The 20,255-nt window shown below is 44.3% G+C and overlaps 3 protein-coding genes across 4 annotated transcripts; 2 read left to right on the forward strand and 1 right to left on the reverse strand.

Annotated features, from left to right (window-relative positions):
• Window positions 1-5,586, forward strand: LOC129168288 (putative Dol-P-Glc:Glc(2)Man(9)GlcNAc(2)-PP-Dol alpha-1,2-glucosyltransferase). 2 transcript variants are annotated; one of them, XM_054753378.1, is made up of 3 exons: window positions 1-268; window positions 3,141-3,350; window positions 4,196-5,586. In XM_054753378.1, exons 1-3 carry the CDS (start codon window positions 98-100, stop codon window positions 5,249-5,251), a joined length of 1,437 nt encoding a protein of 478 aa, XP_054609353.1. In that variant the 5' UTR covers window positions 1-97; the 3' UTR covers window positions 5,252-5,586. The 2 variants fall into 2 exon arrangements, with proteins under 2 accessions (XP_054609353.1, XP_054609354.1); XM_054753379.1 differs by having other exon boundaries at window positions 3,141-3,338; window positions 4,196-5,585.
• A 3,434-nt stretch (window positions 5,587-9,020) lies between these two features.
• On the reverse strand, window positions 9,021-10,729 carry LOC129168290 (EKC/KEOPS complex subunit TPRKB-like). The gene is made up of 4 exons (XM_054753382.1): window positions 10,431-10,729; window positions 10,216-10,338; window positions 9,969-10,145; window positions 9,021-9,904 (listed from the first exon to the last, which is right to left on the reverse strand). Exons 1-4 carry the CDS (start codon window positions 10,686-10,688, stop codon window positions 9,818-9,820), a joined length of 645 nt encoding a protein of 214 aa, XP_054609357.1. The 5' UTR covers window positions 10,689-10,729; the 3' UTR covers window positions 9,021-9,817.
• Window positions 10,730-10,827: 98 nt separating this feature from the next.
• On the forward strand, window positions 10,828-13,590 carry LOC129168289 (putative Dol-P-Glc:Glc(2)Man(9)GlcNAc(2)-PP-Dol alpha-1,2-glucosyltransferase). Its single transcript, XM_054753381.1, has 3 exons — window positions 10,828-11,189; window positions 11,633-11,830; window positions 12,228-13,590. Exons 1-3 carry the CDS (start codon window positions 11,019-11,021, stop codon window positions 13,281-13,283), a joined length of 1,425 nt encoding a protein of 474 aa, XP_054609356.1. The 5' UTR covers window positions 10,828-11,018; the 3' UTR covers window positions 13,284-13,590.
• Window positions 13,591-20,255: the final 6,665 nt, after the last annotated feature.

The following is a 20,255-nucleotide window of genomic DNA, read 5'->3' on the forward strand; positions in this document are numbered from 1 at the left end:
CAGTGCTGAGGCACCAGTGTCGCTCGTCCCATCACTACAAGTCGACACAAAAAAAAATTCTGTTTCGGAAACGTTGACTTTTATTTGCGTGCCGACAATGACAATGGATAAATTCGAAGGTTACATATTGACTGCTCTGTGCAGTATCAACTTTCTGGTAACCTGCCTGCTTTTCTCTAAAGTCACCCAGGAACAAACAGAGCCTTACATGGATGAGGTTTCTCATGTCCCCCAAGCTCAAAAGTACTGCGATGGGAGATTCAGAGTGGTAAAGTGTTTTTTTGTGTTTTCTTTCTTTTTTTGGGAGAATGAACAGATTAAGAATTTCATTGCATAGTATAACTACCTGTTTTATTGTGCATATGACAATAAAACTCTTGAATCTTGAATGTAAAGCAGGGGTGGGCAAATCTTTTGACTCACGGGCCGCATTGAGTTAACAAAATTGGCCCGGGGGCCAGGCTATATATTTGATACAAGTTTATAATTCTAACAGTCAACATGGAAATGTTTTTATCTGTAAAAGTGTCATACTATCTTCTATATGTGCTTGTCTCCCTTTTTTCAGGAGCACTTTAAACATCAGACCACATCAAATAACAAAATTGAATTTTACAGTTCTTTTTTACTGAATAAGACACTCGTAATATGAACTATGAACGATAAAACATGGTCTATTAAAGAGTATGTGAACGTCTCTCCTTTACTTCCCAGACAGTGCAGTGGGTAGGTTAAGTTGTGTGTCACATACAGTATTTGTTGACGTGACTTGTTTTTAGCACCATGGGTGAGGTAGTTTGTATCCCTGCATGTGAAAAGCTATTTAAACCATTAAAAGGTTATCTCAGGTTGAGTGACGCTGTCTACTTGCAAGTCACGTTGCCAGCTTATATGTTAAATGTTTCAAATACTTTGGAAGCAAAACTGATTCAAATGCTTGAATCAGTTTCGTAATAGTCACAAGTAGACAGGTTATTAGCTGGACAAAAGTCTTGTCACGTTTTACACTTTATTGAAATTTATTAACAAACATTTCTTTGTTTCAGAACAACATCAAAGTATCATAGCAACAAGCATGTTGAACATTTTTACCATGAGAGATTTGATCATTTCAGTATCGGCTGTGGCTTCCCTTTGCTTGGATGACGGTTGACGTTTGGCTGGGCGAGTTTACCGTTAAAAGTAAACGCGGAAACAGTGTTGTACTGTTATTAAGAAGTCAGTCAATTAATTTTATTGACACGGGCGTGCAGGGTACTTGATCACTACGTAACACGAGTTTACCGTAACAAGTAAACAGGAAGTAGTGTTTGCCCCATACTGTTATTACCGAAACGACATTTTGTGTTGTTAGGAACAGACGCGCGACGTGTGAATGAATTGAATGAATGGTCTTCAGTGAAAAGAGATCTAAAACTGGTGAAACGGTCGTGAGAATAAACACCCAGCGATGTCCGCCTTTCTGAGGTAGAAGCTTGGCATCCGACGCGACACCAGGAACTCTCATTTCTCTTTGAACTAATAAGACACATAACTTAATATTATGGATACCAGTAAGACCTCCGAGAAGGGGGCACGCCCTAAAAAACAAAAAGTCACTGTGTATTTGACACAAGTAGATTTGGAGGAGAAAGTTTGTTAGTTTATTAACAAGTGGAAGACCCAATATGGCTTCTCAGGAAATGTAGATGACTCCGACGAGTTGAATACACTCCTCAGTAGTTGTCCCAAAACACCTGAGGATTCCAGTTGGACGAGGCAGAAAGACCGTGGCCACGGCAGACCAGACCCTTTCACAGGCCCGTAACCAGGAGGGGTTCGGGGGTTTCGAACAAACCCCCCGCGGGCGACCAAAGGTCCGCTTGGTAAAAAAAAACAAAAAAACCTCACGTCTCAGGCCTATTCACACTCGTTATATTTTATAGTTACAATAGGCCTGTGTAAATAGCATCCACCACTGAAGCGATGGCATGCTCAGTCGCCCAGTAAACTGTTTAACTTATCTAAATAGGGCAAGCTTGGTGTTGTAATTTTGCCCTTAAGCTTGTAATTTGGAGGAAATAATATTGTTGTTATGTCTGTCCAAAATATGCATCAGAAAAGTGTTTTTTCAGGCTCCAAATGCAAACTTTTCCCTGCTCATAATGCTCAGCAGCTAGACCTGGAAGGCTTGTAAAGATAGAGGGCAGAATGAATCCTGCAAAATACACTGAAATCCTGGGGGACAATCTTTTTCAGTCTGCAAGAGAACTACGTCTTGGGAGAAGATTTATTTTCCAGCAAGACAATGATCCAAAACATGGGTTTATGACGTGACCAGCAGCTTGACGCAACACCGGAATGTGTACAGGCTGTCCTTGCGCTGTCTCCATTCTGTTGCTGGAAAGATGCAAAGATGCAGTTTTTATCACCCGCACGACATTAACATCGTGGTGCGCGTGTGTGTATGCGTGTGTGTGTGTGTGTGCGCGCGCGTGGGTGCGTAGGAGTGTGTATGTGCGTGCGTAGTCACGTTGTAGTCACTATGTATTCTTTACTTCCGTATCTTGCTTGCTGCTGTAACAAGTTAATTTCCGTGCTGTGGGATTGATGCTGTGGATGGCTCAGCTAGCAAAGATAGCAAAGGGAAGCCATAGCCGATACTGAAATGATCAAATCTCTCATGGCAAAAATGTTCAACATGCTTGTTGCTATGATGCTTTGATGTTGTTCTGAAACAAAGAAATGTTTGTAAATAAATTTCAATAAAGTGTAAAACGTGACTTTTGTCCAGCTAATAACCTGTCTACTTGTGACTATTACGAAACTGATTCGTCGTGTCATTTTTACCAGAGAATGATTCATATGACCGTAGTTGTCAACAATAGGAGGATTAGTTAGGGAGTTAAGAGGTTTTTAATTCATACTGTCTACCTACGACAAGACTTTTGTCCATGACTGTATCTGGTCGATACTAGCGTGATACAGTCAGATACCAGTATTTGTGGTATCGCCCATCTCTTCTACCCAAACTAGGGATCCTACATTTCCCAGAATGCAACACGGTTTCCCCTGCATTTTAAAACAGTCCCACTCAAGACCAACACAACACACTAAGTGGAACTGTTTAGAGTTTATGGCTTATTTTGTTTTCTCAACAGTGGGACACAGGGATCACCACCCCGCCGGGACTCTACCTGGTCTCCGTGGCCATCATCAAACCCGTGGTGCGTCTCGTGGACCTTACAGGTGACGTGGTGTGTTCTACGGCCATGCTGCGCTTCATCAACGTACTCTTCAACAGTGGCATCCTTTACCTGCTCTACCGGCTCATCGGCATGCTACACCCCAGGGAGAAGGTGCGCCCTATGGTAGTGGATGTCGAACTTTTAAATGTGCACCATTATTTCACACATATGTCTTGCATATATTGAGAATATAATTGTTTTTTTTTTAATGGGAAAAACAGGTTTTTCTGCATATCGCTAGATGAAACCTGCGTACTACCAGTGGCGCTCGTACCACAGTTTGAGAATAAATGGCCGAATGGCAGGGCTGTTAAAATCTGGTCCACAAGCTCAGTTCAAAATTTGGGAATGACTAGCATTTTTGCAGTAGGTTGCTAAAAACACCAGTGCCATTTGTCATATAACGGATCATGACTGGTACTTTTTTGCAGTAGATTGACTGACGTTTTTGCAGGAGGTCCTTAAAATCAGCAGAGCACTCCTGTCATAAAGAGGCTCTTTAACTATTTTTATTTTTTTCCAGCAATGAGACAAGCATTAAAGGGTTAAAGGTAAAGCACTCCCTGTCATATAAGGGATCTTTGACTAGATTTTATTTTATTTTTTGCAATAGGTTGATGAGCATTTTTGCAGAAAGTCCTTAAGAAGAGTAAAGCGCTCCTGTCAGAGGATTTTGTTACTTTTTTTTTTTTTTTTGCAGTAGTTTGACAAGCATTTTTGCATGAGGTCCTTAAAACCAGCAGAGCACTCCTGCCATAATCGAGGCTCTTTTGAGTAGCTTTTTAATTTTTTTTGCAGTAGCTGGACAAGCATTTTTGCAGGAGGTCCTTAAGGAGTTTAGAGGATCTTGGGCTAATATTCTTTTGCAATAAGTTGTTCAGTGTTTTTGCAGGAGGTCCTTAAAAACAGCACAGTGCTCCCATCATTTAGAAGATCTTTGACTCGCGTTTTTGTTTGTTTCCTTCCAGACGCAAACAGCCGCTCGCCGCATCCTCTCGGCGTTGTCGCTCTCCACCTTCCCTGTGCTCTACTTCTTCAACTTCCTGTACTACACGGACGTCAGCTCCGCTTTCATCATCCTCTTCACCTACCTCATGACGCTGCACGGCTGCCACAAGGCCGCGGCGCTCCTTGGAGTCGGCGCGATCGTCTTCCGCCAGACCAACATCGTCTGGGTGGCGTTCTGCGCGGGCACTCTGGTGGCCGCCCAGATGGATGACGCCTGGAGGGTCGCACACGCCAAGAAGACAGATGATAAGTCGTTTCAGGTCCCCCTCTCTTGGAGTGGAGCTAAACGAGTCCTGCTTTTCACTCTGGACTTCCTCACCTCCAGAAGTCAAGTGAAGGCAGTGCTGTTGGTTGCGTGGCCCTACGTGCTGGTGTGCGCGGCCTTCCTCTGCTTCGTATGGCTGAATGATGGGATTGTAGTGGGTGACCGCAAAAACCACGAAGCCTGCCTCAACGTCCCTCAGCTCTTCTACTTCCTGGCCTTCTCACTCTTCTTCTCCCTGCCCGTGTCGCTGTGTTACCACCGCGTGCTTCGCTTCCTGCAGGCGCTGAAAAGGCAGCCGCTTCTGTTCCTCATCGGCGCAGTCATCTGCTTGCTCCTGGTGTGGAAGTTCACCGTCGTGCACAAGTACAATCTGGCAGACAACCGTCACTTCACCTTCTACGTGTGGAAAAGGCTCTTCCAGAAGCACGAGCTGGTGCGCTTCCTCCTCATCCCCGCCTATGTGTTCGCCGGATGGAACTTCCTGGATTCGCTACAGTCACGCTCGTTTTTCTGGAGCTTGGCGTTCCTGGCGTGCCTCCTGGCCGCCACCGTCCCACAGAAGCTCCTGGAGTTCCGCTACTTCATCGTCCCATACCTGATGTACCGTCTGCACATGCCCGTCCCGTCCCTACGTAGACTGGTGCTGGAGTTCCTCCTGTATACGTCCGTCAACGCCGCCACCATCTACATCTTCATCACCAAGACGTTCCACTGGCCGGGCAGCGGCGCCACACAGAGGTTCATGTGGTGAACGGAGCCATGAATATCAGGAAAAAGAGGACATTGTATAATTAGACGTCAGAGACCAAATGTGAAGCAACTTTTTTACTAAATGTCAATTTATACTGACTGTAATTATACAGTACAATTACTGTAAAAAAGAGGCCTATTTTTTTTCCTGACTTCAAATGTGTTGGATGCGCTCATGGTTGTTTTTATCCGCTGTGTTTGTGTTCAAGTGCATTGTCCTCTATGGAAATGTGTCTGGGTCCTTTTTCTGCATCAATTTCTTCCTTTCTTTGTCGTATATGTCCAGCTATATGCTGCCTAAACATTGCTGTCATCTTGTCATCAATAAAAAAATAAAAAAAAAAATAGCTCGTAAAGTTTGTTTATTAAGCCCCTAAAAACAGAAGTGGTTGGAGTTGCTGATTCCCGGCCAGCAAGAGAAAAATATGCTCCTCCGTCAACGGGACTGTTTGTGAACACGGGCCAATACGAAGCTGGACTATCAGACAAACTGTTGCTGACGTCCGACGCCTTTCCAACATTACTTGGTCGTGTTGAAGAGTCAGAAGAGTAAGCTGTCAGTAACAATTTATCAGTGTCCTGTGTTTATTTTGTGTAAATAATGGGACAAAAGGGGTTCAGCAGCTGTCTGGAAGTCTTCGGGAGTGCTTGGGAGTGTGACAAATCACAGCAGAGTGGGCTCGGCGGGATGCGTACCTGGAGGAGGGCCGGGGGTGGAGTAAATTACACAGACCGTTTGGTCTGGAAGATCTAGAAAGCTTTGTGCCCAATAATACATTAATCAATATTAAATTGATAAAAATGCATGCATTTTAAACTGTCACTATATATAGTAATACACACAGTCCTGTATTGTGTAGTTTTTTAACATTTTAATTGGAATTTAAAGTTACATCATAAATATATTAAAATTATATATTTGTAATTATGACAATGCAATATAATGTCCACAACCATGATAATGAGTACCATAACCGCTGGGAGGCGCTGTAGGACAACGTTCGGCTTGGCAGAGAAGCACAGGCAGTGAAGGCAAAGTAAATCTGATGTCGGCGCTGAAAACACTCACCCGTCACAATATTAGGCACACCTGGCAATCTCATACAAGAGTTGTATGTAATTTGAGGTATTCATTTAACATGGTTGTGACTGCTGTTGCAGTGGTGTAGATTAGTGCACACATTGCAAACTACAACCACAGTAATGAAACATCCATGATTTGCTAATAGCACAGTATTCTCACGACTTTTTTATAACAGTGACGTTTACAACGTTTCAATGAGGCGTGCACAGTTAATCACTCAACTATCGAATAAACTCCACTGGGTCGTGATTGATGACGCCGAAACGCTAAAGAAATTAAGTGTATTGTTATTATTATATATTTTTTTTACATCGCAGCGTCATAGCGATCCCCAGACGCAACTAAACTATGCCCTCTAGTGGCTGTGATGGTAGTACAGCGATGACAGCGTGATAGAAGCCACACGTGCAATTAACTGTAAATACATTATACGTAAATTCAATTTCTAATAGAAATTAATGCTTTTTGGGGAGAGGTGTCATGCGAAGGAAGCCTTTCGGCAAACATGAATTATGACTTTTCAGAAACAAAATACTGGGCTGGAAGTGATGAAAAAAGTGACGAAAAAGAACAAGACAAGGGGACAGCACGCAGGGACCTGAATCAAAGACACAAAGTGGGCGGGGCTGACTATGAGACCGGAAGAGATTATCAGTAAATGAATCACCTCATTCTCCAACATACAGACAACTTCTTAAACAAGCTCCACCTGTAAGTACAGCAGTTAAAGTGTGGAATGAAGAAACTGATCAAGTACTTCAGGACTGCTTTGGCTGCACAAACTGGGATGTGTTTAAAACTGCAGCGGGGAGGGAAGATTGTACTGTTGATTTGGATGAATATGCTTCTGCTGTTACTGGCTACATTAGCACATGCTTAGAGACTGTTACCACCACCAAGTATTACAGAAAATACCCTAACCAAAAACAGTGGATGAACTTTGATGTAAGGGCTAAACTACGTGCTCGTTCGACTGCATTTGTCATGGGCACCGCTGAGGACTACAAAAAGGCCAGATATGACCTGAGAAGGTCCATACGAGAGGCCAAAAGACAGTACAGACAGAAGCTGGAGGGCTACTATTCCACCTCAGATCCTCGGCGCATGTGGGCGGGGCTCCAGCACATCACAGACTATCGACAGCGGAGTAGCGTAGCCACGTCCAGCCAAACCACACTTCCAGATGAGCTGAACGAGTTCTATGCCCGCTTTGACACCCAAACTCCTGATGAGCAGAGAGGGTGGCTGGACTTGGGGAGCACACAGGACTCACCTCTCATGGTGACATCAGCTGATGTGCGCAGGGTTCTAAACAAAACAAACCCACGAAAAGCAGCAGGCCCAGACAACATCTCAGGACGTGCACTTCGGGTTTGCTCATCAGAGCTAGCTGATGTGCTTGCTGACATATTTAACCTGTCGCTTGCACAAGCATCTGTACCGACCTGCTTTAAGTCCACCACCATAGTGCCCGTACCCAAGAAGAGCAACGTGACCTGCTTGAATGACTATCGCCCTATAGCACTCACTCCTATTGTTATGAAGTGCTTTGAAAGAATAGTCATGACCCACATCAAAAAGAGCATCCCGGCAACTGTGGACCCTCTACAGTTTGCATATCGCCAGAACCGGTCCACGGATGATGCAGTCAACACTGCCATCCACACAGCCCTTTCTCACCTACAGGGCCAGGACACATATGTCAGAATGCTATTTATAGACTATAGCTCTGCTTTTAATACAGTCTGCCCCCACAAACTCACAGATAAGCTCCTCACACTTGGCCTGTCACCCCTCCTCTGTAACTGGGTGTGTAACTTTCTAACAGGCAGACCCCAGTCAGTCAGAGTCCACAATCGCACATCCAGCTCAAGAATTGTGAGCACTGGGACCCCACAGGGGTGTGTGCTGAGTCCGCTCCTCTACACGCTCTTCACCTACGATTGCGTGGCCTCCCAGAACAACACCAGCATCATTAAATTTGCGGATGACACTACAGTCATCGGACTGATCACTGGTGGTGTTGAAACATCATACAGAAGAGAGGTGGCGGACCTCATAGCTTGGTGTTGTGATAACAATCTCCTTCTCAATACAGATAAGACTAAAGAGATGATCATCGACCCAAGAACAAGGGAAAAGGAGCCGCATAGACCCCTGTTTATTGATGAGACTGAGGTGGAGAGGGTGAAAACCTTCAAGTTCCTTGGCACACACATCAGCGAGGACCTCACCTGGTCTCACAACACCCAACAAATTATGAAGAAGTCCCAAAGGAGACTGTACTTCCTGAGAAGACTGAGGAAATTTGGCATGCCCACCACAATCCTGAGTTGCTTCTACAGATGCACTATCGAAAGTGTCCTTACCGCCTCCATCACTGTTTGGTACGGTAACTGTACAACACGTGATAGGAAGGCACTCCAGCGGGTGATCAAGACCTCACAGAAAATGGGGCAGCCCTCCCCTCACTGCAAGACATTTATAAATCTAGAGTCCTACGCAGAACACACAACCTCATCAAGGACAGCACACATCCACAACACTTATTCACACTCCTACCGTCAGGCAGACGCTACAGGAGTTTGAAGTCCAGGACCACAAGGCTGGCAAACAGCTTTTACCCACAGGCCATCACGCTTCTCAACGAAGCACTCACACATGCCGCACGCAACACACGCACACACTCATAGCACTTTTATTTATTTATTTGTATTATTTATCCGTATTAATGTCTCTTCTGTTGTTGTTGCTTAATTTATTGGTATATATGTTTATGTTTCTCATGTTCTTATTCTTTCTTGTGTTTTCTTTCTTTTCTTGGGAGAATGAACAGAATAAGATTTTCATTGCGTAGTATAACTGCTGTTTTACCATGCACATGACAATAAAACTCTCTTGAATCTTGAATCTAGTAGCGCTCAAGAACTAAAATAAGGGTGCACAACTGAACAAATGTTCTGAGTACACTTCGTAGCCTTCAATGTTAATATTAGAAAATGAATCTAGACACGGTGAAGTACTTGACTCCTGTCTTCATGTCCATTTATTCTCTTCAGGCACGCTGCCCTACGAGCTGTGCCAGCGATACGTGGAAGGAATAGTCCTGGTGAGCGATGAGGACATCAAGGCAGGCGTGTCCACGCTCTACAAGGCGGGCATGGTGGTGGAGCCGTCGGGTTCTGCTGCTTTTGCTGCCATCGCTTCCAACAAGATACCTAAACTTGAGGGGAAGGACGTTGTATGCATTCTAAGCGGTGGGAACATCGGCAAAGACGAGCTTGGAAACTTCCCAGACTGACTGACTGGTCCATAAGATACCTCAGTAATGGAGGGAGAACTGGAAAATTATATAAAAGTATTTTCAATTAAGTTTTTGTATTTTTGTAACAAATTCAAATTATGACACACTCTTCAGAGATTATTTGGTATGACGCTTGAGGATATATAACAATTGACATTATGTAAAGATGAAAGTAGCATCTACATAACGTCCTTGGTGGCCATTTTGCATACGACTGCATCCAGAAGAGTTCCACACTCCTCCTCCTGGGGCGTGATTTTGTACAGCTGGAAGACGATACGAGAGGATTAGAAAGACTATAAACAGTGCATTACAAGTACTTCACTGTACCTTTTTAATCTTTGCATGGTCCGAGAGGGAGGCAATGTCATCCGGTGGAAGCTGCTGTCCGTCCACTTTGTCTGTGATGTCCGACACAATTTGTGAGTCCTCTTTGTTGTGGACCAAGACCACTAGGACGGAGTCGTCGCCATCCGAAATCCCGAATCTTTTGAAGGCCTCTGAGATCTGTCAGGGCAAAAATAACTGTGAACGTGTACTGTAATCAAGTAAATACACTAAAAATGCAACAACTTACATTATTAGCAGGTGACAGGTTGAAGATGATCTCGGAAAACAAGCTTCTTGTCTTCATTTTACCAGTTTTGTGTAAGTGGACAGCCTTATTTGCAGCCACCAGCACTTGGAAGGGACTCACCAGCTGGAAATATGTATAAACATATTTCAACGTGCTTGTTGACACATTTGTTACCAGGGAAGTCTCCATTCAGAAAGCACTTTGCTAGAACCTACCATCGTGGGGTTGATCAAGGCACCGGTTATTGTCCCCTCCACTGCATTTTGTCTCAGCTCGGCGGCGTTTTTGACATCTTTGAAAAGTATCTGCGTCACATTTCGGTCAGGGAAAAGTTCCAGTTCATGAGATAAATGCATTTCCACGATTTCAGAACGCACTACATGCGGAAACACTACATACAGCAAGCGCGCAATGGCCGTGTCTAGAGGACCAATAACAGTGTAACACCGGAAGTAGCTTCCTCGAGAAAACATTTAAACAAAAAATAAATACTATCATACATATATTAATTTCACACATTAATTCTTGTTTTATGCAAGGCAATTCGTCCATATTAAATGAATGGTGAGCACAGCAATATCCCAGAAATATTAATGTAGTTGTTGTTGATTTATCGACCCTATTTTCAAAGCGGACCACGAGCTGTCAACAATAAAAGCTTCCGCTTATTGCCACTATCTAAACAATATCCGCTAATTTAGAGTTTTAAGTAGTATTCTGTCGTGCATCCCGTAGTTATGCGGGTTGAACAACATTTTCACAGTTAGTTTCCGGTAACGTTGACTTTTATTTGCGTGCCGACAATGACAATGGATAAATTCGAAGGTTACATATTCACTGCTCTGTGCAGCACCAACTTTCTGGTATCCTGCCTGCTGTTCTCCAAAGTCACCCGGGAGCAAAGAGAGCCGTACATGGATGAGATTTTTCATGTCCCCCAAGCTCAAAAGTACTGCCATGGGAGATTCAGCGAGGTAAAGTGTCCATCACAATGAGCCGATTAGCAGGGGGGAGCTAATCCGTGAAACGAGAATTTAGATTTTTTTTTTCCTGAAAGCATTTATTTAGATTGCATTTTGCAATTGATACTCCATGCATTGCATTTACTTCGTCGTATATGGCTTGTTTGTAGGCGTCTCCAGCACATTCAGCCATGCTAACTACCCCACCACCCGTCACAGCAGGGCGCATTGATGCAATATCGATACCAGTGTAGTATCGGGTCGATACTAGCGTGATACGATCGGATACCAGTATTTGTGTAATCGCCCATCTCTTCTACCCAAACTAGGGATCCTACCTTTCCCAGAGCGCAACACGGATTTTCTCTGCATTTTAAAACAGTCCCACTCAAGACCAACACAACACACTAAGTGGAACTGTTTAGAGTTAATAGCTTATTTTGTTTTCTCAACAGTGGGACCCGATGATCACCACCCTGCCGGGACTCTACCTGGTCTCCGTGGGCATCATCAAACCCGTGGTGCGTCTCGTGGACCTTACAGGTGACGTGGTGTGTTCTACGGCCATGCTGCGCTTCATCAACCTCCTCTTCAACGGTGGCATCCTTTACCTGCTCTACCGGCTCATCTGCAGACTACACCCGAGGGAGAAGGTGCGCCCTATGATAGTGGATGTCGAACTTTTAAATGTGTACCATTATTTCATACAATATAATTGTATTTTTTTTATGGGAAAAACAGGTTTTTCTGCATATCGCTAGATGAAACCTGCGTACTACCAGTGGCGCTCGTACCACAGTTTGAGAATAAATGGCCTAATGGCAGGGGTTTTAAAATCCGGTCTGCAAATTCAGTTCAAAATTTGGGAATGACTAGCATTTTTGCAGTAGGTTGCTAAAAACACCAGTGCCATTTGTCATATAGCGGATCATGACTGGTACTTTTTTGGAGTAGATTGACTGACGTTTTTGCAGGAGGTCCTTAAAATCAGCAGAGCGCTCCCGTCATTTAGAAGATCTTTGACTCGCGTTTTTGTTTGTTTCCTTCCAGACGCAAACAGCCGCTCGCCGCATCCTCTCGGCGTTGTCGCTCTCCACCTTCCCTGTGCTCTACTTCTTCAACTTCCTGTACTACACGGACGCCGGCTCTACTTTCTTTATCCTCTTCACCTACCTCATGACGCTGCACGGCTGCCACAAGGCCGCGGCGCTCCTTGGAGTCGGCGCGGTCGTCTTCCGCCAGACCAACATCATCTGGGTGGCGTTCTGCGCGGGCACTCTGGTGGCCGCCCAGATGGATGACGCCTGGAGGGTCGCACACGCCAAGAAGACAGATGACAAGTCGTTTCAGGTCCCCCTCTCTTGGAGTGGAGCTAAACGAGTCATGCTTTTCACTCTGGACTTCCTCACCTCCAGAAGTCAAGTGAAGGCAGTGCTGTTGGTTGCGTGGCCCTACGTGCTGGTGGGCGTGGCCTTCCTCTGCTTCGTATGGCTGAATGATGGGATTGTAGTGGGTGACCGCACGAGCCACGAAGCCTGCCTCAACGTCCCTCAGCTCTTCTACTTCCTGGCCTTCTCACTCTTCTTCTCCCTGCCCGTGTCGCTGTGTTACCACCGCGTGCTTCGCTTCCTGCAGGCGCTGAAAAGGCAGCCGCTTCTGTTCCTCATCGGCGCAGTCATCTGCTTGCTCCTGGTGTGGAAGTTCACCGTCGTGCACAAGTACCTTCTGGCAGACAACCGTCACTTCACCTTCTACGTGTGGAAAAGGCTCTTCCAGAAGCACGAGCTGGTGCGCTTCCTCCTCATCCCCGCCTATGTGTTCGCCGGATGGAACTTCCTGGATTCGCTTAAGTCACGCTCGCTCTTCTGGAGCTTGGCGTTCCTGGCGTGCCTCCTGGCCGCCACCGTCCCACAGAAGCTCCTGGAGTTCCGCTACTTCATCGTCCCATACCTGATGTACCGTCTGCACATGCCCGTCCCGTCCCTACGTAGACTGGTGCTGGAGTTCCTCCTGTATACGTCCGTCAACGCCGCCACCATCTACATCTTCATCACCAAGACGTTCCACTGGCCGGGCAGCGGCGCCACACAGAGGTTCATGTGGTGAACGGAGCCATGAATATCAGGAAAAAGAGGACATTGTATAATTAGACGTCAGAGACCAAATGTGAAGCAACTTTTTTACTAAATGTCAATTTATACTGTAATTATACAGTACAATTACTGTAAAAAAGACTTTTTTTTTTCCTGACTTCAAATGTGTTGGATGCGCTCATGGTTGTTTTTATCCGCTGTGTTTGTGTTCAAGTGCATTGTCCTCTATGGAAATGTGTCTGGGTCCTTTTTCTGCATCAATTTCTCCTTGTCTTTGTCGTATATGTCCAGCTATATGCTGCCTAAACATTGCTGTCATCTTGTCATCAATAAAAAAAAAAAAAATAAAATAGCTTGTTTATTAAGCCCCTAAAAACAATCAATATTAAATATATAAAAATGCATGAATTTTAAACTGTCATTATATATAGTAATACACACACTCCTGTATAATGTATTTTTTTAACATTTTATTTGTAATTTAAAGTTACATTTTAAATATTTTAAAATGATACATTTGTAATTATGACACTGCAATATAATGTCCACAACCATGAGAATGAGTACCATAACCGCTGGGAGGCGCTGTAGGACAACGTTCGGTTTAGCAGAGAAGCACAGGCAGTGAAGGCAAAGTAAATCTGATGTCGGCGCTGAAAACACTCACCCGTCACAATATTAGGCACACCTGGCAATCTTATACAAGAGTTGTATGTAATTTGAGGTATTCATTTAACATGGTTGTGACTGCTGTTGCAGTGGTGTAGATTAGTGCACACATTGCAAACTACAACCACTGTAATGAAACATCCATGATTTGCTAATAGCACAGTATTCTCACGACTTTTTAAAACAGTGACGTTTACAACGTTTTGATGAGGCGTGCACAGTTAATCACTCAACTATCGAATAAACTCCACTGGGTCGTGATTGATGACGCCGAAACGCTAAAGAAATTAAGTGTATTGTTATTTTTTACATCGCAGCGTCAAAGCGATGCCCAGACGCAACTGAACTATGCCCTCTAGTGGCTGTGATGGTAGTACAGCGATGACAGCGTGATAGAAGCCACACGTGCAATTAACTGTAAATACGGTACATTATAGGTAAATACAATTTCTAATAGAAATTAATGCTTTTTTGGAGGGTGGCGCGGTGTCAGTCGAAGGAAGCCTTACGGCAAAACATGAATTATGACTTTTCTGAAACAAAATACTGGGCTGGAAGTGATGAAAAAAGTGACAAAAAAAGAACAAGACAAGGGGACAGCACGCAGGGAACTGATTCAAAGACACAAAGTGGGCGGGGCTGACTATAAGACCGGAAGGGATTATCAGTAATTAATCACCTCATTCACGAAAAAAAAAAAAATCACAAAAATCAAAGGGCATATACAGTATTCCCTTGTTTATCGCAGGGGATAGGTTCCCAAAATAGCCCGCAATAAGTGAAATCGGCGAAGTGGCCAACTTTTCAATGATTATATATGTTTTAAGGCTGTAAAACCCCTCACCATTCACTTTGTATGCTTTTCTCACATAAAAAAAAAATCTGTGAAACAGCGAATCTGCAAAAGAGCACAGATTTTATATTATATGCCGCTGACAGCGAGTAGGGGGGCAAATTTGCATGGTACCTAAGGGGTGCTGTGATCAACTGTGATGCATTCATCAGCCTTTTCGTGCTGAAATTCCCCAAATTTGAGGCAGAATAAATAATATATTCGATAACTACTTTTCTTATTTATTTAGAGACGGCCAGAAAAAGTAACCAAAAAACATGTCAAAATGAACACACCAGTTATCTACCATCTCACAGCACCTAAGAAAACAATTACAGCACACAAGTAAAATGTTCTATTCCCAGTACTCCTTTTATCCATGATATATCGGCTGATATATTATTTATAAACGGAATAATTTCATAGCTAGTGCATAGAAAACCTGCTCACAACGTTCCAAATACATTTTTTCACATTACTAAAGCCCTTTAGACATGAAATAACACCCTTATAGTCACCCTTACACTTGTATTACCCGACATAGTAGATCTAATCAGAGAAATTAATCAATTAAAGACAAAACGTATGCTCGTGTGGGGTTCGGAGTTAAGTTTTAGCTTGGCGTGGGTTATGGCCGCAGCGGTAACCAGCATTATTAGGATTATTATTATTGCTGATGTGTTTCATTGAACATTACAGTAACATTACTGACACCTAGTGACCAGTGTATAATACTACATATCACAATGTGAATGTGTTTTCTGAATGCATGATATATTTATTGCAGTTCATTTAGCCATTTATGCTTGAAAATACTTAATTTAGTAAAAAATCCGTAACATTTGCATATTTATGGATAACAATAGGCCGTATTCAATGTATTTTTGAACAAACGTGATTGAGGGAATGTGCGAAATTCACGACGTGGCGAGGAACGAGTGCATTTAAGAACAGTGGGAGCTGAGGGGGCTGAGAGGCCAAATGATGTGTTTTGATTACTTAATGGCACAGTAATTATAAAAGCTGCCTACAGTCATTTCGGTCACGCTGTCTGTAAAAGTTCAAATTCCTTTAAAGGCATTCTACACAGTCACTATCAGTCACACCCAAATCCTCATTCTTTTTAAAATACCTTTTGAAATTAGCAAGCGAATATTCAAATGAGATTCCAACTTTAGCAGCATCTCGAAGATGGGGTTGCTAAGCGACAGGCGGTGTCAGGAAGTGACAGGGGAACATAATTGCGCCCCTGGTTGACAGACACGGCTTGTTCATTAGGCTCTGTCAAGACATGTCATTTTTTTTCCCCAAAGTACAAAAAAACCCCTTGTGTGACCTTTTGTCACCACTAATCACCATGTAATCCTTCAAGTCAAGTGTTTAAACAATTAAGGCGCAAAGAAGTTGCTCCTTGTACAGCCAGTGTCAAAGGCTTCAATGGTTATCTTCACTTCATCACGATGCTTTGAATGTTTTTATTGCTGCATGACTTAGTTTTCCTCGACTGATAAGACACCGATCCCGAAAAACTGCACACATTTCCCCAAAACACTGCACCCCATTTTCTTAGGAAACAATTCGCAAAGCGTTGCAGGTATCAAAAGTACACTTTGTCAAAATGTATAAAATACAAAAATACAAAACACTCTTCTCATGTTTTTTTTTTATATGAAGTATAAAAAAAAATGATTACAAAAATGACATGAAATTACATTAAAAAATTTTGGCAGAGGGGCCATCTATATATTAGGTTGATCAAAGATGGCGCCCTCCGTGGCAGACGTCTCTGTGACACTCTCCCGTGTTTTTCTATTTTTTGCTATTTTATTGTTCATTTTGGACATTCAACACACTCACGCAGTACATTACAACAGAGAGACACTTTTGAACATCGGCAGGGTTCACCATGAACCTTCATTTAGCCTCTCAGACTTTGCCTTTCTTCTGCGCCGGGAGAACGCAGCAGCCTGCGGACCTGGTGAGCTGAATACCCGGCGAGCAAAGCATCCGAGGCGTAAACGAGGCAAGCGAGCCGGCCTGCATGCTAGGCTAAAAGCTAGAGCGACGAGGCCACCGCTACCAAGCCTGCTGCTAGCCAACGTCCGCTCTCTTGAAAACAAGATGGACGAACTACGAGCAAGGATTACAGCTCAACGTGAGATCAGGGAATGCTGTGTCCTCACCTTCACAGAAACCTGGCTGACGGAGGATATACCGGACTCGGCGATCCAGTTGGAATCATTTGCTGCTTACCGGGGAGATCGGACTTTAGCGTCTGGTAAACACAGAGGTGGCGGCGTCTGTGCTTACGTAAACAAACGGTGGTGCACAGACGTACAGACGATGGAAAAGCACTGCTCGCAGGACATTGAGCTGCTGATGGTGAAATGCAGACCTTTTTATTTGCCTCGTGAGTTTAGCGCTGTGTATTTAACTGCTGTTTACATCCCACCACGAGCTAACACTGCTAATGCACTAGGCCTCCTGCATGACATCATAGATAAACACGAGACCAAACACCCAGACGCTGTATTTATTATATCTGGCGATTTCAACCACTGTAACCTCAGGACTGTCCTCCCCAAATATTACCAGCATGTGAGCTTTCCCACAAGGGAAAATAACATCCTGGACCAAGTCTACTGCAACATGAAAGGTGCTTTGAAGGCTGTTCCAAGACCCCACTTTGGAAAGGCTGACCACATCTCTATATTCCTTTATCCAACATACAGACAACTTCTTAAAAAAGCTCCCCCTGTACGTACAGCAGTTAAAGTATGGAATGAAGAAACTGATCAAGTACTTCAGGACTGCTTTGGCTGCACAAACTGGGATGTGTTTAAAACTGCAGCGGGGAGGGAAGATTGTACTGTTGATTTGGATGAATATGCTTCTGCTGTTACTGGCTACATTAGCACATGTATAGAGACTGTTACCACCACCAAGTATTACAGAAAATACCCTAACCAAAAACAGTGGATGAACTGTGATGTAAGGGCTAAGCTACGTGCTCGTTCGACTGCATTTGTCATGGGCACCGCTGATGACTACAAAAAGGCCAGATATGACCTGAGGAGGTCCATACGAGAGGCCAAAAGACAGTACAGACAGAAGCTGGAGGGCTACTATTCCACCTCAGACCCTCGGCGCATGTGGGCGGGGCTCCAGCACATCACAGACTATCGACAGCAGAGTAGCGTAGCCACGTCCAGCCAAACCACACTTCCAGATGAGCTGAACGAGTTCTATGCCCGCTTTGACACCCAAACTCCTGATGAGCAGAGAGGGTGGCTGAACCTGGGGAGCACACAGGACTCACCTCTCATGGTGACATCAGCTGATGTGCGCAGGGTTCTAAACAAAACAAACCCACGAAAAGCAGCAGGGCCAGACAACATCTCAGGACGTGCACTTCGGGTTTGCTCATCAGAGCTAGCTGATGTGCTTGCTGACATATTTAACCTGTCGCTTGCACAAGCATCTGTACCGACCTGCTTTAAGTCCACCACCATAGTGCCCGTACCCAAGAAGAGCAACGTGACCTGCTTGAATGACTATCGCCCTATAGCACTCACTCCTATTGTTATGAAGTGCTTTGAAAGATTAGTCATGACCCACATCAAAAAGAGCATCCCGGCGGCAACCGTGGACCCTCTACAGTTTGCATATCGCCAGAACCGGTCCACGGATGATGCAGTCAACACTGCCATCCACACAGCCCTTTCTCACCTACAGGGCCAGGACACATACGTCAGAATGCTATTTATAGACTATAGCTCTGCTTTTAATACAGTCTGCCCCCACAAACTCACAGATAAGCTCCTCACACTTGGCCTGTCTCCCTCCCTCTGTAACTGGGTGTTTAACTTTCTCACAGGCAGACCCCAGTCAGTCAGAGTCCACAACCGCACATCCAGCTCAAGAATTGTGAGCACTGGGACCCCACAGGGGTGTGTGCTGAGTCCGCTCCTCTACACGCTCTTCACCTACGATTGCGTGGCCTCCCAGAACAACACCAGCATCATTAAATTTGCAGATGACACTACAGTCATCGGACTGATCACTGGTGGTGTTGAAACATCATACAGAAGAGAGGTGGCGGACCTCATAGCTTGGTGTCGTGATAACAATCTCCTTCTCAATACAGATAAGACTAAAGAGATGATCATCGACCCAAGAACAAGGGAAAAGGAGCCGCATAGACCCCTGTTTATTGATGAGACTGAGGTGGAGAGGGTGAAAACCTTCAAGTTCCTTGGCACGCACATCAGCGAGGACCTCACCTGGTCTCACAACACCCAACAAATTCTGAAGAAGTCCCAAAGGAGACTGTACTTCCTGAGAAGACTGAGGAAATTTGGCATGTCCACCACAATCCTGAGTTGCTTCTACAGATGCACTATCGAAAGTGTCCTTACCGCCTCCATCACTGTTTGGTACGGTAACTGTACAACACGTGATAGGAAGGCACTCCAGCGGGTGATCAAGACCTCACAGAAAATGGGGCAGCCCTCCCCTCACTGCAAGACATTTATAAATCTAGAGTCCTACGCAGAACACACAACCTCATCAAGGACAGCACACATCCACAACACTTATTCACACTCCTACCGTCAGGCAGACGCTACAGGAGTTTGAAGTCCAGGACCACAAGGCTGGCAAACAGCTTTTACCCACAGGCCATCAGGCTCCTCAATGAAGCACTCGCACACGCCGCACGCAACACACGCACACACTCATAGCACTTTATTTATTTATTTATTTGTATTATTTACTTGTATTAATGTCTCGTCTGTTGTTGTTGCTTAATTTATTGGTATATATGTTTGTGTGTTTATGTTTCTTATGTTCTTATTCTTTCATTTGTTTTCTTTCTTTTCTTGGGAGAATGAACAGAATAAGATTTTCATTGCATGGTATAACTGCTGTTGTACTATGCACATGACAATAAAACTCTCTTGAATCTTGAGGTTGTCAAACAGAACACCACACTTTCTCACGGTGCAACGAAATAACACACCACCTCCACAGCAAGTTAACGCATCACAAACCAACTACTACGTGGGTAATAACTAAGCATTAAACATAACACGCAACTTAAACTGTCTACAAGTTTACAAGTGCCCGCAAGGCATGCTGGGTAGTCCAGCAGCAAGAACAATATGAACTATGAATGACAAAACATGAGATATCAGGAGTATGTGAACGTCCCTCCTTGCTTCCCTGAGGAACTCAACATGTTTTGCAATCAAGTAAAAATGGTGACATGTTGGGAGAGAGAGTACCACAAGCTACCCAGCATGCCTTGCAGCGGGAATATATGGGTGTCATTTTGGCATGGGTGCTGTACATAGACTTTATTTACTCTTCTCAGGGAGAATACGGTGGCACAAAAACCACAATAACTAGGCGGGTTCATATCAAACCATTCCCGAATCAACAGTCCTCTATGAAAATTAAGACCAGAACTGCATGATTGAATTA

The sequence above is a fragment of the Dunckerocampus dactyliophorus genome, chromosome 15, assembly GCF_027744805.1.
Source record: "Dunckerocampus dactyliophorus isolate RoL2022-P2 chromosome 15, RoL_Ddac_1.1, whole genome shotgun sequence".
In the NCBI taxonomy this organism is placed as follows: Eukaryota; Metazoa; Chordata; class Actinopteri; order Syngnathiformes; family Syngnathidae; genus Dunckerocampus; species Dunckerocampus dactyliophorus.